The following is a 14,236-nucleotide window of genomic DNA, read 5'->3' as shown; positions in this document are numbered from 1 at the left end:
CCCCCAGCTCTGCTCAGCCAAATACCACCCAGCTTCCAGGAGCTTTATTTGCATTTCCGGCGCTTTGGCCCAATGGCAAGGGAGCACTCCACCTCCCCTCCCGAGGGGGTTGTGCTCCCGGTGGACTGCACCACTCTTGGGGGCCAAGGATGGGGGCCAACTGATTCCATGAAGGTCCAGATGGCAGGAGGTGGCCTTCAGGGTGAGGAGTTCAGCAGAAGAGGGGGTTCTGGCCTTGGAAAAGGCCCAGCAGCCCGCTGTCAGGGGCGGGCTCCTTGATGATCTTCTGAATCTGTAGGGGGAAGAGGAGGGTTCAGAAGGGTCAAGAGGACCCATCTCCAGGACAGACTCAAAGGGGCATTTCTCCATTTTCATCTGCTCTGCCCTCTTAGCAGCAACTGGCCAAGCCAACCACTCCCTCTTCTCAAAACTTCTCCTTGGGCCTCCCTTTCGCTATGGCTGTCTGGGTGAGCCCCTGATCACCTGCCATCTTGGCCCACTTGGCTGGCTTACCATGAAGGCCCTGTCCTGGAGCTTCTTGTCTGTACCAGCTCCTACTTAAGTATTCTCACCTTTCCCATCCTCCTCAACTCCAGACTCATTGATCTAACTGCCTCTTAGACATGGGTTACCACCTGACCTCTCACACTGATGGCCAACCCCCAGTCAGTAGACAACAGGAGCACCGATGTTCCAGCCCCCTCTCTGGGGCTGCCTTCTCCCAAAGCCCCACACTGTCAGCAGGCCCCACTGTGCTCGGCTCCCAAAAAATAAGCAAAGTGCACCCCCACTGCCTCCACTCTGGTCTCCCTCCTTCCTGCCACCCGCCCATATCCATGGGCCACCCAGGACCAAACCCAAATCTTTGAGAAGACAGGGCTCTAGCTCCTCTCTGCCTCCCCTCCTCCCACACTCACTGAGGGCTCAGCATGCCCTGCTCCGGTTCTCAGAATAAGTCAAGTTCAGCCCCACCTCCAGGCCTCTGCCCTAGCTGTTCCTTCTGCCAGGAACACTTTTTGGATGTCTGGCTGCCCGTCCTACTTCAAGGCCACCGCTGGGGCAGGACCTCTGTGCTGTGAGCCTCCATCTTATCTCTCACACACTCTGAACATTCCCTTGCTGCTTCTGGCTACAGTGTGTAACCGAATACAGATTGGCTTTTGCTGTTTTGGCTTGCCACAGTGCCTAGCCCATAACAGGTGCTTAATAAATGCTCAACAGAACTGAACTGATGGGGGAGGGGGGCAGACCTCAGAGGTCTGGGCACATCCTGCTGCCCTAACTAACAGCCCGCGGTGGGAATGAGCTGGGGCTACCCAGTAAGACCTGGGTACTTGGAAAGCCACAGGTGGTGGTGCCAGAGACTGGAGGAAGAGGCAGAGAGCAGGGTCACAGGGCTGCCATCTACAGGTCTCTGCCAGACTTGCCTGTCAGCCTGGGAGGCCTCCCACAGCACCCCACCAACACCCCTTTCCTGTGCCCCAGCCCTCCCAGTCCCATCCCCCTGCCCGGCTTTCTCTTTCTCTCTCTTTCTCTCTTGTCCTCCTGGCCATCGACAGCTTCTTTCACGGAACTTAGAACTTAGCCTGCCTGGAGGCGGCAGCCTGCTGTGTTCCCAGATGTATTCTGTCAATCAGTATGTAGTGGGTGCTGGAAAGGGAGCAAGGGAGGTTGGGTGGGGCGTGGCGGGCCAGTACCTCTTTAAACTGGGGGTGGGCGGCATCACCCACAAGCTGCAGAATCAGCCCTTCGCTGGTGGAGAGGAAGGCGCCACTTTGTCGCATCCGGGCCAGGGCCACCAGCCTGTCCACCTGGCTGTGGGGGGGAGGTGGTTGTCAATGTCTCGGCCTGGACACACAGACACCTGGCCAACTCAGCAGGGATCCTACTCCCTGGTTCTTCATGGGCACCCCAACTGTACCTCACATGCACCCACCCTCAGCAGGATAGGACCCTCTCACCTGCGAGAAGAGCAGCCATCCACCACCACATGGACCTGCAGCCCCCGGTCCAAGAGGTCCAAGGTGGTGTTCTGGGGGCATAGAAATGTCAAGGCCAACCCCAGACAAGAACAGGTATGGGGTGAGGGACGGGGGAGCTGGGATGGGGAGGACAGGGGCTCAGGGCAGGGCAGGAGGCCCCTGAGTTACAAGAGGATCCTAGGGAGGATGGGAACACCAGGTAGACAGGGGTCCTGAGTAAGGATGAAGGTCCCAGGTCAGGAATGGGGTCCTACCAGGATACAGGATTGGGGGTCAGGGAAGGATGGGAAGAGGTGGGGGTCTCACCAAGATGCAGGCCTGTGTCTCAATGCCACAGAGGAGCACAGAACACAGCTCGGGCCGTGATTCCAGCTCCTTTTGCACTGCAGGCACCATGCTGAAGCAAGTTTTGGCCACTGGCCGCAGGCCTTGAGCCCCCAGCTCAGGGACTGTGGGGCCCAGGCCTTCTGGGTACTGCTCTGTCAGCACAGCTGGTACCTCCAGCAGCCTGGCCACCTGTGCCATGGAAGGGGGACAAAGGCCTGAGCCTGAGGGGGGGTTTGTGGGGTCAGAATCTGGGTCTGAGGGAGGATGGGGCTGGGGCCTGGACTCCTGGGTCTGAGGGAGGAGGGGCTGGGGGCTTGGACTCCTGGGTCTGGGGGAAGAGGGGCATACCTTGAGCATGCGGGCAGCCACAGAGACAATCTGGGGAAAGTATGCGATATGGCGGAACTTCTCCTGCATGTCACACAGGAACAGGATGGATGATCCAGGGAGGACTCGGCCCAGGTTGGACCTCACAGTTGCCATGTCCTGGAGATGGGCAGAGGTGCTGAGGGGCAGGGGCAGGTGGGCAGGGGGCTTTTCTGCCTATCTAGGTGGACCTCACACAGTGCTTGGGAAACCGGTGTCCTCCCACCTGCAGTCCTTCGTGCGTGCAGTTCTCCAGGCCTGGAATCCATTTCTTCATTACTGTGTCCTACTCTACTGGGAGGTCATTTCCCAGAAAGCCTTCTCTGACCTTGACCACTCTGGTGCTCCCAGCTTCCCTCTCCCAGAGCCCTGAGGAACATTTTCCTTCCTCAAGGTCACCCTCTATCCTGCCACATTTCAGGACCCAAGGGCTCTGGGTGAAGTGACAGTGCTCTGAGCACCTTCACCTCTGTTCCCCCCACTCAGCCTTTGAAAGTCAGTTTACCTGTGTGTATAAAGCACAGGGGCGTGTCCCTGTGGGTCCCAGAAAAAGAGGCAGGTGTCCCTACGCAGGGGAATATAACCCATCCGTAGAAGGGAATGAAGCACTGCTACAAGCTACATCACAGATGAGCCTCGAAAACACTGTGCTCAGTGAGAGAGGCCAGCCACTGAAGGCCAAACGCTGTGGGAGCGCATTTATGGGGTTTGAGTCCAGAGGCAGGAAGCAGCCTGGCTGCTGGGGCAGGGGGGCAGGGCGGCAGGGCCGGCGGCGAGCAACAAGGACTGACCCCTTAATGCATGCAGAGGTTCCGTCTGGGGTGATGAACACATTCTGGAACTAGATGGTGGCCACGGTTGGGCAACATCATGAATGTTTGTAATGGCCACTTAATTGTATGCTTAAAAATGGTTGAAATGCAAATTTCATTATGTGTACTTTAGCCCCATTTAAAAAAAAAAAAAAAGAGGGAAGCCCGGGTGGCTCAGCGGTTTAGCTCCACCTTCGGCCCAGGGCGTGATCCTGGAGACCCGGGATGGAGTCCTACGTTGGGGTCCCTGCATGGAGCCTGCTTCTCCCTCTGCCTGTGTCTCTGCCTCTCTCTCTGTGTGTCTCTCATGAATAAATAAATAAAATCTTAAAAAAAAAAAAGAAAAGAAAAGAAAAGAAAAGAAAAGAAAGAAAAGAAAAGAAAAGAAAAGAAGGGGCTGGGCTGGCAGAGCCACTTTTATGGGAGGCGTGGGGCGGGGGGGTGCGAGGCAGCTAAGACCCAGAAAGCCCACGACTTGCTCAAGGTCCTGCAGGACTAAAAGACAGCAAGCCTCCCAGTCAGAGTGGCTCCATCTCCAGCAACCTGGGGCCCTGCCTCTGAGTCTAAGCATGTCCCCAGCCCTGGGCCCCGGAGGCTTGAGTACTTAGGTCCTCAGTAGTGCAGCCAGTTCTGGCCTGGCTTCTGCAAGCGGCTCCCATCCCCTGAGTGCTCACTCATTCACTTGTTAATTTAGCTGCGACACAGAATACCTTGAAGACCCAAAGGGTTAACACGGGGGGAGGTCTGGAGGTTGGGTGAGGAGCACACAGTGTTTATGCTGATTCTTTCAAATGAGCACATCTTCTGTACGAAACATTTTCTATGGGCAACATATCTAAAATGTAAAAACTAATGGATGGTCATAACGGGATGTTTTATGCTATAGGAATTTTATTTAAAACTAAAATGGAAAATAAAATAAAATAAAACCAAAATGGAATGGAAGCTCCTACCAAAAAAAAAAAAAAAAAACAAACACGCTGAATCAGTTAATCACATAATTACATCTGTGATTGGTGCTGGGATTTCTAGGGAACCTGATCTATCTTGGCAGGGTACAAAATTCTCCCCAAGGAAGTAGTGGGAGAGAGACAGAAGGAGAGGGAGATATCTTTCTGAAAACAAAGCAGATTCTGTTACTTCCCTGTCTCGGCCCCCACCCACTGCAAGCTTCTCTGACCTCAGGACTAAAATATAAGTTTCCCTCAAGGTGCTGGGGCCATTCCAGCCTTGGCCAATCTGGTTGCACCTGAAGACCTTTGGCAGGATGGATCCCTCCAGCTAGGGTGCTCTTCTCACTTCCATCTTTTAAGTCTTCAGGAGAGGGAGGGGCAGGGTCACATCAGGGCTCTGCTGGCTGAAAGCCTATGACCCACATGTGGAGCAACAAGGATATCCTCTCCCCTTCACAGTGGTCGGAGAGTAGATTGCAACAACCCTTAGGGAAGCATGTGTGGCCACATCTCTCAAAATTAGAGTTATATGAACCCTGTGACCCAGAAAACTCACTCCTAAGTATTTGCCCTGCAAACACACATGTGAGATGACACGAGGTTATTCACCACCGGACTTCCAGCTCACTCATCCTGGGACTCTTCCACGGAGCAAAGGACTAGAAATAAACGTAAACATCTACAGTTGGGGTACTGGTTACATAAGTTATGGTATACCTACACCATGGAATTCTTTGCAGCCAGGAAAAATGACAAGAAGCTGTTTAGGTAACAGTATGGAACTCAATTAAGAAATGTTAGCAGTGAAATGAAGCAGAAAGTGCATATAGCAGCGGTTCCATCTGTGCCCCAATCAGATGAGAGTGAGCCAGTGTACCGCTCCTCTCTCTATTTGCTGTCTTTGGTAGGCACAGATAGAGCAGGTACTTCAGACAGGAGAGCAGATCACTGAGGGGCCAGGTATGAAGGAGATTTTATTTTCACTGTGTATTGTTCTATTCCTTTTGAATTTTGGACAACATGTGATGGTCTGGTCCGTAATAACTACAATATAGTGAGATACTTATATAAGGTGGGAACCCAGCGAATCCAATCTGTGGCAGTCAAACTATGAATGAATGGTTATCCTTGGGTGGCAGTGAAGAAGGGATCCCGGGAGGGTGGGCTTCTGGGATGGGGGAAATGTTCTGCTTCTGCATTCGCACGCTGTTTACACCAGAGTGTTTGCTATGTGAAAAGTTACTTGAGCTACCCATTTGTGATTTGTATGGTTCTCCTGCATATGCAGTATACTTCTATAAAAAGTTTTCAAATTATCAGATAAAATGGGGGCCTTTGTGGGGCTGCACTGGAGGTGGAGGCCAGGAAGAAAACCAGGGCTGGGGTCCGAGTGGGCAAGGGTGAGGCCTGGGCTCCAGGTCAAGCGGCGAGGAGAGGCTCAGGGGGCAGGTGCAAAGGGCTGTGGTGGAAAGTGGGGAAGAGGAAGATCTTTAGGTTTCTGGTGCACGGGTGGCAGGTCCCAGGGACTAAGTAGGGGGCCTGGAGAGGTGTGTGTGTGTGTGTGTGTGTGTGTGTGTGTGTATGCACGTGTGCACATGTGAGGAGGTCTGGGTTGGAGATTGATTTAGGGGTGCCTTGGGGGGAGTGGTGAGAAGGTACAGAACTGAGTTCTGGGTGGAGGGAGTCTGAGGCCACGGCGGAGGAGGGGCAGCAGAAGGGGAAGAGGGGTGCTGCTTAGCACCTGAGGGGTGGGCAGCCCTGCAGGTTGTGCGACCCTCGGCAAGTTTCATGTTCCGTATGAGCCTGAAAATCGGGGTCAAACTCATCCACTCCACAGGGATGATGCAGAACTCGGCCAGGGATGCAGAGAGGGCGGCCGCGATCCGTGGGCGGGTTCGGGTCTCTGGCCAGGCCATTCTTCAGGGCTTGGGCAGGAGCCCTTCCCTTGGCTGTGCCACCTCGGCCTGGACGGCCTGCTAAGCCTCAGTTTCCCCACTTGCAGGCAGGAAGGCCGGTCCCCCTGCAGCGCTGGGGTGTGGGGGGGCTTACCGGGAAGGCGCTGGCTTCCAGCCCGGCCCACCTCTCCGCTGGAGAGACCAAGGGGACACTCACCTCACGGAGCCGCACTTGACGCCGCTCACGTCCTCCCGCGGGGTTCCCAGGCTGGGTCACAGTATTTGTTGGGGCGCGACACGTGGCCCGCCCCCAGCCGTCCGCGTCCGCCCACCAGGGCCGAACCGTCCAATCAGCGCTCAACAAGTTCTGCTCCGCCCCCGCAGCCGGCCAATCCACAGGCGAAGCTGCTTCGCCCTCCGTGAAGGGGCAGTGCCCGGCCCGCCTTCAGTGCTGAGAACGTGATTGGCCCATCGGAGGGAGGGGCGGGAAGGCGGCGCATCTGACCAATGGAGAGCCAGAAAGGGTGTGAGTGGCGGGCCTGGGGCGGAGTGGTGCCCTGCGTGCGGAGACCGCGAACTCCAGGTGGGTAGGTTGGGTCCCGGCCACCCTCATTGTAGAGATGAGACCACTGAGGCCGAGAAAAGAGAGGGGGGGGGGGGGCGTACCCAGGGCAGAGGCAGACTCGGGGTTCGAACGCTGGCCCTTGTGGCCTAGAGACAGAAATTTATCACGAGACCCAAGCCCAAGCACTTTCCAGGAAAGGGGACTTAAATCCTCCCAACCCCGCTCAGCCTCAGTTGCCCCATCTGTGCAGCACCTGCCTCCTCGGGTGGTGTGTGGTGTGTGTGTGTGTGTGTGTGTGTGTGTGTGTGTGTGTGTGTTTTGCATGCTGTTTGAAATATTTAGACTCTTCTTGGAAATGAGGCTGAGAAAGAATTGGGGAGAGAATTTCCCCATCAATCTTGGAATAAAATCCAAACTGCTCCCAATTCCTGTCTGCTTTTGTCAGCCTCTAACCTCATCTCTTACCACTTGCCCTGCTTACGCTGCTCCAGCCACCTCAGGGTCTGCACGTGCCGTTTCCTCAGCCTGGAGCCGCAGACTTTTGCTTCAACAGCTCCTTGTCATTCAAGGCTTTCCCTGGCCACCTGATGTTAAACAGCCACTCAGTAGAGTCTCTGTTTTTTTTTAAGGATACATATTTTTAAAGATATTATTTATTTATTCATGAAAAACACACACACACACACACACAGAGAAAGATTGGCAGAGACACAGGCAGAGGGAAAAGCAGGCTCCATGCAGGGAGCCTGATGTGGGACTGGATCCCGGGTATCCAGGATCACGCCTTGGGCTGAAGGCGGCGCTAAACCGCTGAGCCACCCGGCGATCCCCGAGTCTCTGTTTTATTTTCTTTACAGCATTAATTCCAATCTGAAATTGGAAATTTACCTTGCACTTTAAAAATGTACAAATGTACTAATTGTCAATCCCCCCACACACACCGGTACCCATGCCCCACGCTCTTAAATGCACACATCTTGTCTGTTTATTCACTGCTGAATCCTCGGTGCCTAGACAGAACCTGACACGTAGTAGGTGCTCCGTACATTATTTGGGAATAGATGAGACCAGACCAGGCATTAGGCAGAAATGAGCCCAGTTGAGAGGAAGCTGGAGTGGCAAATGCTGAGGAGGTGGAGCTGGGGTGAAGTGGGGGAGGGAGACTGCAAGGGGGCACTCCTGGCAGAGGCAGAAGTGCAGAACTTGGGCTGGGGAGAAGACTGGAGAGGCTATGGTCTGAAGTGGGGGGTCCAGGTTTGGTTCATGTTCCCAGGGGCTGCCAAGAGGGGAGTGGACAGGACTGGGGGCTTCTAGGGGTGGCTGCTAAGCTATTGGGAGGGTGGCCTTTGATTTGTCGGGGGGCAGGGGCAGCTGGGTTAGGTTGTGTTTGAGCATCATGGGGAGCAGGTCCCCCAGCCCTCAGGGATTCCCTGAGAATGGCAGGCACAAGGCAACTCCCACCTGCCCACCCAGTCCCCCTCAGGAGCCCAGGGCCCATCCACTCCCCCCAGGCCATTCGAGGCAGGGGGTATGGGATTATAGAAATGTGAAGACTGCCTCAGGTCTGGCTGGCCCCAAGCACAGTGGGACAACTCAGATGGCGCTGAGGGACACTCTGGGTTGAGTGCAATGTCATCAAAGAGGTCGAGGGTGGAGGCATCCAGGGCAGCGAGGCTCAGGCTGGGGCCAGCAGAGGGCACTTCAGTGGGGGCCACAGCACAGGCCACCCCCAGGAAGGGGGACGGAGGTGGCAAGGGTGGCCTTCTGTGTGGTGGTCTCTGGGGAGGTGCCTCCTGGGACAAGATGGAGAGGGCCAGGCGTTGGGTGGCAGCTTCAATCTTGGCAAACTGCCTGCAAAGACACAATCATTACTGGGTGGCCGTGAAGCATTCCCCTCCTGCCATCCCAGGACTGGTTTTTTCTCTTCTCCCATCCATTTTCCTTCTCTGTGCCATCTGGGTCTGCTTTCTTGAGTCTGACAATTCAGTTTTCCTAACCCTGTTCATAGGGGAGCTCTGAACCGCTGCGGAGGTTGTGAATTGCACAAGGCCTCACATCTAGCTCAGCAAAATGCACATTTTTGACATTTAGATTTTTTGTGGCCACATCCCAACATATATAAAAGTAAAAAAAAGTCTGAAGGAAAAGTGCCTTGAAAAGTGTTTCCACACAAAGGCACCACGTGGGCTGGGGGTGCATGTGCAACCATATGAATGCACAGAGAGAGAGGCAGAGACACAAGCAGAGGGAGAAGCAGGCTCCATGTAGGGAGCCTGCTGTGGGACTGGATCCCAGGACTCCAGGATCACGCCCCTGGGCTGAAGGGGGCACTGGGCTTCAGTGCTGAGCCACCTGGGCTAACCAGGATGTCAGGCTAAATGGCAGAGAATGGGGGTAGGGAGAGAGCAAGAGAGGGGGTTGACTCAAACAAACTAGTGTAAATGACATTTAGGGCTGAAGAGTCATGACATTTGTGTTTTAAGAATATAGATGAAGAAAATAGGCTGTTATAGGCAGTAAAGTCTAAGTGATGGTACATGAGTGATCTTTGGGCTAGCAGTTCTCAAACTTGAGTGCACAACAGAACACCTGGAGGGCTTGTGGAGACAGGTCCTTGGGCCCCTGAGCCAAATTTGGGTTCCACAGGTCTAGGGTGGTGTCCGAGAATCTGCACCTCCAGCACATGCCCACACCATGCTGAGGTGCTGATGCTGCTGGTCTGGGAACCACTTTTTTGAAAACTGCTGCATCTGACAACTGTCTTGACTTCTCTGTAGGTTGGAAATTCTTCACAATAAAAGAAGTAAAAAATCCATACACATGGGTGGGAAGAGGCTCCTGAGGGAGCAGGGCCTGAGGGGACCTGGAGGGAGGAGGAGGAGGGTGTGGGTGGGAAGGTGCTGAGGATAGTTTGCCTGTTTGCCTGTGACCTGAATTTTCTCAGGTTGAGGCTGGGTGCCCAGGGGAATATGCTCCAGAGCTGCCTGGGCTGCCCATGAGGAGCTTGTGGGTGGTAGGCCTGGGCCTCCAGGGAGCATGTGGCAGAGCCAGGCATGGGGGTGGGAATGTCTGGGGTGCAATAGGACAGAAGTTGGCCTTGGCCCTGGGTAAAAGGGAGGCTGAATGGGGGAAGGTGGGCAGGGAACCTGGGAGGTGAGAGGCTGGCATTAGCATAGGGTCCAGACTGGAGGCGGGCAGGGATTCCACATGGAGGCTGGAGATGGGGAGGGATCCTGAAGTGATTGCTGAGGGGGGCTGAAGAGGTATGAGAAGGCTAGCTCTGGGACACAGCGCTGGACCCTATTTGAGGAGAGATGTGATTTCCTCTTCAATAATGGGTGTGTAGGGTGGTGGTGGTGAACATTCTGGGTGTGGCTGGGGCTGGGCTTCCTGGTACAAGGTGGCTTGCAGTGTGGAGGCAGGAGTTAGGCTGCACCAGGCCCCTGTATACTCAAATTTGATTCCAAGACCTCCTGGAGCAAGGCTCTAGGCTGGCTGGAAGGAACAACCTACTTCCAGAAGAGCAGGTCCTTGGGCAAGTCACTTTATCTCTCTGTGCCTCAGTTTGTCATCTGAAAAATGAGAATTATAATAGCAACTACTTCCTAGGGTTACTATTGGGGATTAATGAGTTCATATTCATTGTGAATGAGTATTACAAATTAATACTAAAGTGCTCAAAACAAGTGTCTGGCACTTAATATGTGGCACATATTAAGTGCCAGGTGCTTGTTAGGTACCATCACCATCATCACCACCATTATCACCATCATCACCATCGTCACCACCATTATCATCACTATCACCACTATACCACTATCAGCATCATCACCATCATCACCACCATTATCATCACCACCATCACCACCATACCACAATAACCATCACCACCCCCATCTCACCATCACCACCATCATTATCACAATCAACATCATCACCATTATCATCACCATCACCATCATCACATCCCACTATCACCATCATAACTATCACCACCATTCCACCATTACCATCACCATCATTCTACCAACACCATCACCACCACCACCACCACCATCATCATCATCAAGTCCCTGAGACTCTGTATCCAGCCAGGACAGCAAAGTTGTACAGAGCATGAGCTCTAGACTCAGAAGGCCTGGGTTGTATCCATTGTTTAGCTGTGTGGTTTGGATAAGGCATTGAATCTCTGAGCCTCCTTGTCTGTAGCATAGGGACAAAGACAACATACTGTGCAGATTTATTGAGAGGATTAAGTGATATATTGCATGTCAAACCTAAGGGTGTGCTCAAAAAATGGCTCCTGTCACAGAGTGAGGGAAGAGCACAGGGCAAGGCGGGATGGGGCTGGGTGGGGTTGGGAGGAAGGACAGGCATGAGCACAGACATGAAGGAGCTCAGGTCTCCATCTACATTCCCGGAGACAGGGAAGGACATTGCTTTGCTAAGGGAACATGCAACCCAGGGGCTGAATGGTGTGGTGCTAAATGGGGAGCTCCTGTTTCTTTAGAACCCTATTCCCTCCCCTTTCACTCAGCTCCAGCCTCACTGGTGCTCAAACATTCCAGGGATGTTCCTGCCTCAGGGCCTTTGCACTTGCTGTGCCTTACCTGGAATGCTCTTCCCTCAGACATCACAGTCTTGTTCCCTGGCCTCAGTCAGGTCTTGGCTCAATTGTCACCTTCTCAGTAAAGCCTTCCCTGACATCTTACCTAAAATGCCAGTCCTCACCCAGCATGCCCTCCATAGTATTTATCACCTCATAACAAGCCATATAATTTCTAAAAATCGAGATAAAATTCACATAACTTAAAACAAGTGACTTTATTTTTTTAAAGATTTACTTATGTATTTATTCGTGAGAGATGGCAGGCGGGGGTGGGGAGGCAGAGGGAGAAGCAGGCTCCATTCAGGGAGCCCGATGTGGGACTTGATCCTGGGACTCTGGGATCACGCCCTGAGCCAAAGGTAGATGCTCAACCACTGAGCCACCCAGGAGTCCCAAACGAGTCACTTTAAAGTGTGCAATCCAGTGACGCCTGAGTGGCTCAGCGGTTGAGCATCTGCCTTTGGCTCAGGGCATGATCCTGGAGTCCCGGGATCGAGTTCCGCATCGGGCTCCCTGTGCGGAGTCTATTTCTCCCTCTGCCTGTGTCTCTGCCTTTCTTTTTTTTTTTTTTTAATTTTTATTTATTTATGATAGTCACACAGAGAGCGAGAGAGAGAGAGAGGCAGAGACACAGGCAGAGGGAGAAGCAGGCTCCATGCACCGGGAGCCCGACGTAGGATTCGATCCCGGGTCTCCAGGATCGTGCCCTGGGCCAAAGGCAGGCGCCAAACTGCTGCGCCACCCAGGGATCCCGTCTCTGCCTTTCTTTGTGTCTGTCATGAATAAATAAATAAAATAAAAATAATAAAGTGTGCAATCCAGTGACATTTAATACATTCACAATGTGCAACTAGCACTGCTAATTAGTTCCAGAACTTTTCATCACCCCAGAAAGCAACCCTGAGCCCACTGACAATCACTCGCCATCCCCTCTTGCCTTCCCTGGCACCACTACCCTGCTTTCTGGCTTTCACACAAATGGAATCATGCAATATGTGGCTTTCTGTGTCTGGCTTCTTTCACTCAGCATCACAATCTCTGATCGGCCACCTTCCTGTGGGAACACAAGCTCTATGAAGGCAGATTCTGTCTGCCTTGCACCAGTGGATCTTGGGAGCCTGGCACACAGTTAATGCTCAATAAATGCATCTTAAGTGTTGATTGTATCCTGCCCTGGAGTCCCCTTCTCTCTGTTCTAGTCTCCCACACTCTGAGGTGTCTGGCCCCTCCCCACGCCCCTCTGCCCACCTCCCATCTTCTATTGCCCCTCACCTGCAGATCTGGTTGTGCAGAAACCTCCTGTGGTTGGGCCTCCTTTTGGGGGGCCGGGTCTGCCGAGGGTGCAGGGCACGCAGCATGTGGCTGGCTGCCCCGCTCACGAAGGCACACAGTTCTCGAGGGCTGGGCTCAGAGACTCCAGAGGCTGTAGGGGCCCCAGGGTGCATGGCAGGGCTGATCTAGGGTAGCTTCTCCACAATATTCTTGCTGGTCAGAAAGCAGCTCCCGAATCTGGGGAGAGAGGAGCAGCCAGGGCTGGGAGCTGAGCTCTGGGGAGGCAGACAGCAGGCAGGAGAAGAGAGGGCCTTTAGGAGGGGCTGGGGTGGGGGTGGGGGAGCGGACGGGGCGGGGGGGGGGGGGGACACTGCTCTGGTTGGAGGAGTCACAGCCCAGGAAATTAGGGCAAGTCTTCCCTCCCGTGCCCCATCCCTACCTCCTGGAGGCTGGAGGCTGAGCTTTAGGAACCCGTGGGTGGGGGCTGATATAGGAAGGCAAGGGTGGGCTTTATGTGTGCCCCCCAGGGGCCCAATTATCACATAGCTGGGCCTGGGATATGAGGATAGGGCAGCATGGTGGGGAACCCGGAATAGCAATAGCGCCTGGAGATAGCCAATTAAGCAGACAAAGGCCTTGTTAGGGAGGTGAGGCCAGGGGCTGAGTCAACCGCATCGATTAGCCGTTGAGGACCCTTTAATTGGAGTTAAGGGGAAGGGATGGCGGGAGGCTTGGGTGCAGGCTGGGAGGGGTGCTGGGAGCCTCCTGCTGTGGGGCAGACACCCAGCATCTGCCCACCCACCCCCAGACCTGCCTGCCTCCGGGCCGGCATCCTGGGGAAACGGGTGCACAGAGGGGGCCTGCCTGTCTGCAGGAAGGGTTGGCTTCTGTGTGAAGGGGTTGAGCCCCAAACCCTTCATTTCTGCCAGAGCAGCAGTGAGTGAGGGAGGGGGGAGGTGACACGTGCCCAGCCGGCCTGGTTGCTTAGGTGGATGACACGTGGGACCATCTGTGGCACAGCTTGCCTGTGGCACTGGGAGGGGAAGGAAAGCATGGGTTTGGTTTCCCTAAGGCATCTTAAGGGGGAGCTGGGGGGCCCCCGTGGTATTTGAGGGGAGGCAGAGAACAGGCTGGGCATGACGGGGTGGGCAGGCTGGCTCCTGGGGTGGGAGTGGGGTCCCCTTGTTTCTGGCAGGGCACTGGCCAGAGTGGGGGGCCCTGGTCTGGGCTGGTGTGGGACAGGTGTCTCCACGTTTGCTCTGAGGGGGCTGTGTTGGAGGTTTGCATGGGGGGTGGTGAGTGTCCAGGGGTACACATTACCACAAACCTTGTTCCTTAAAACCACCTATGTTTATTATCTTGCAGTTCTAGGGGTCAGAAGTCCAAGATGGGCCTTAAGAACTGAAGGCAAGGAAGGGCTCCTTCTGGAGGCTCCAGGAGAGAATCCACCCACCC

General features: G+C 54.3%; 2 protein-coding genes across 3 annotated transcripts; both read right to left on the bottom strand.

Annotated features, from left to right (window-relative positions):
• Nucleotides 1–29: 29 nt before the first annotated feature.
• ISOC2 (isochorismatase domain containing 2) lies at nucleotides 30–6,636 on the bottom strand. Of its 2 annotated transcripts, XM_055310656.1 has the most exons (6): nucleotides 6,553–6,636; nucleotides 2,658–2,795; nucleotides 2,289–2,498; nucleotides 1,962–2,032; nucleotides 1,698–1,815; nucleotides 30–292 (listed from the first exon to the last, which is right to left on the bottom strand). In XM_055310656.1, the coding sequence occupies exons 2-6, from the start codon at nucleotides 2,790–2,792 to the stop codon at nucleotides 212–214; spliced, it is 615 nt and encodes a 204-aa protein (XP_055166631.1). In that variant the 5' UTR covers nucleotides 2,793–2,795; nucleotides 6,553–6,636; the 3' UTR covers nucleotides 30–211. The 2 variants fall into 2 exon arrangements, with proteins under 2 accessions (XP_055166631.1, XP_055166632.1); XM_055310657.1 differs by lacking the exon at nucleotides 2,289–2,498.
• Nucleotides 6,637–8,294: 1,658 nt separating this feature from the next.
• On the bottom strand, nucleotides 8,295–12,954 carry CUNH19orf85 (chromosome unknown C19orf85 homolog). Its single transcript, XM_055311417.1, has 2 exons — nucleotides 12,782–12,954; nucleotides 8,295–8,751 (listed from the first exon to the last, which is right to left on the bottom strand). Exons 1-2 carry the CDS (start codon nucleotides 12,952–12,954, stop codon nucleotides 8,295–8,297), a joined length of 630 nt encoding a protein of 209 aa, XP_055167392.1.
• Between the last annotated feature and the right edge of the window lie 1,282 nt (nucleotides 12,955–14,236).

The sequence above is a fragment of the Nyctereutes procyonoides genome, unplaced genomic scaffold (genome assembly GCF_905146905.1).
Source record: "Nyctereutes procyonoides isolate TBG_1078 unplaced genomic scaffold, NYPRO_anot_genome, whole genome shotgun sequence".
NCBI lineage: Eukaryota > Metazoa > Chordata > Mammalia > Carnivora > Canidae > Nyctereutes > Nyctereutes procyonoides.
The sequence above is the reverse complement of the archived record's forward strand: the minus strand, read 5'-3'. Positions and strand labels throughout refer to the sequence as shown.

Coding starts and splice junctions, on each gene's coding strand:
- ISOC2 (XM_055310656.1), bottom strand. CDS start 2,792: ATGGCAACTGTGAGGTCCAACCTGGGCCGAGTCCTCCCTGGATCATCC. Junction 2,033..2,288: donor AGACACAGGCCTGCATCTTG/GTGAGACCCCCA, acceptor CTATGCCCCCAG/AACACCACCTTGGACCTCTT. Junction 1,816..1,961: donor GATGGCTGCTCTTCTCGCAG/GTGAGAGGGTCC, acceptor TCCCCCCCACAG/CCAGGTGGACAGGCTGGTGG.
- CUNH19orf85 (XM_055311417.1), bottom strand. CDS start 12,954: ATGCACCCTGGGGCCCCTACAGCCTCTGGAGTCTCTGAGCCCAGCCCT. Junction 8,752..12,781: donor CTGCACAACCAGATCTGCAG/GTGAGGGGCAAT, acceptor GTGTCTTTGCAG/GCAGTTTGCCAAGATTGAAG.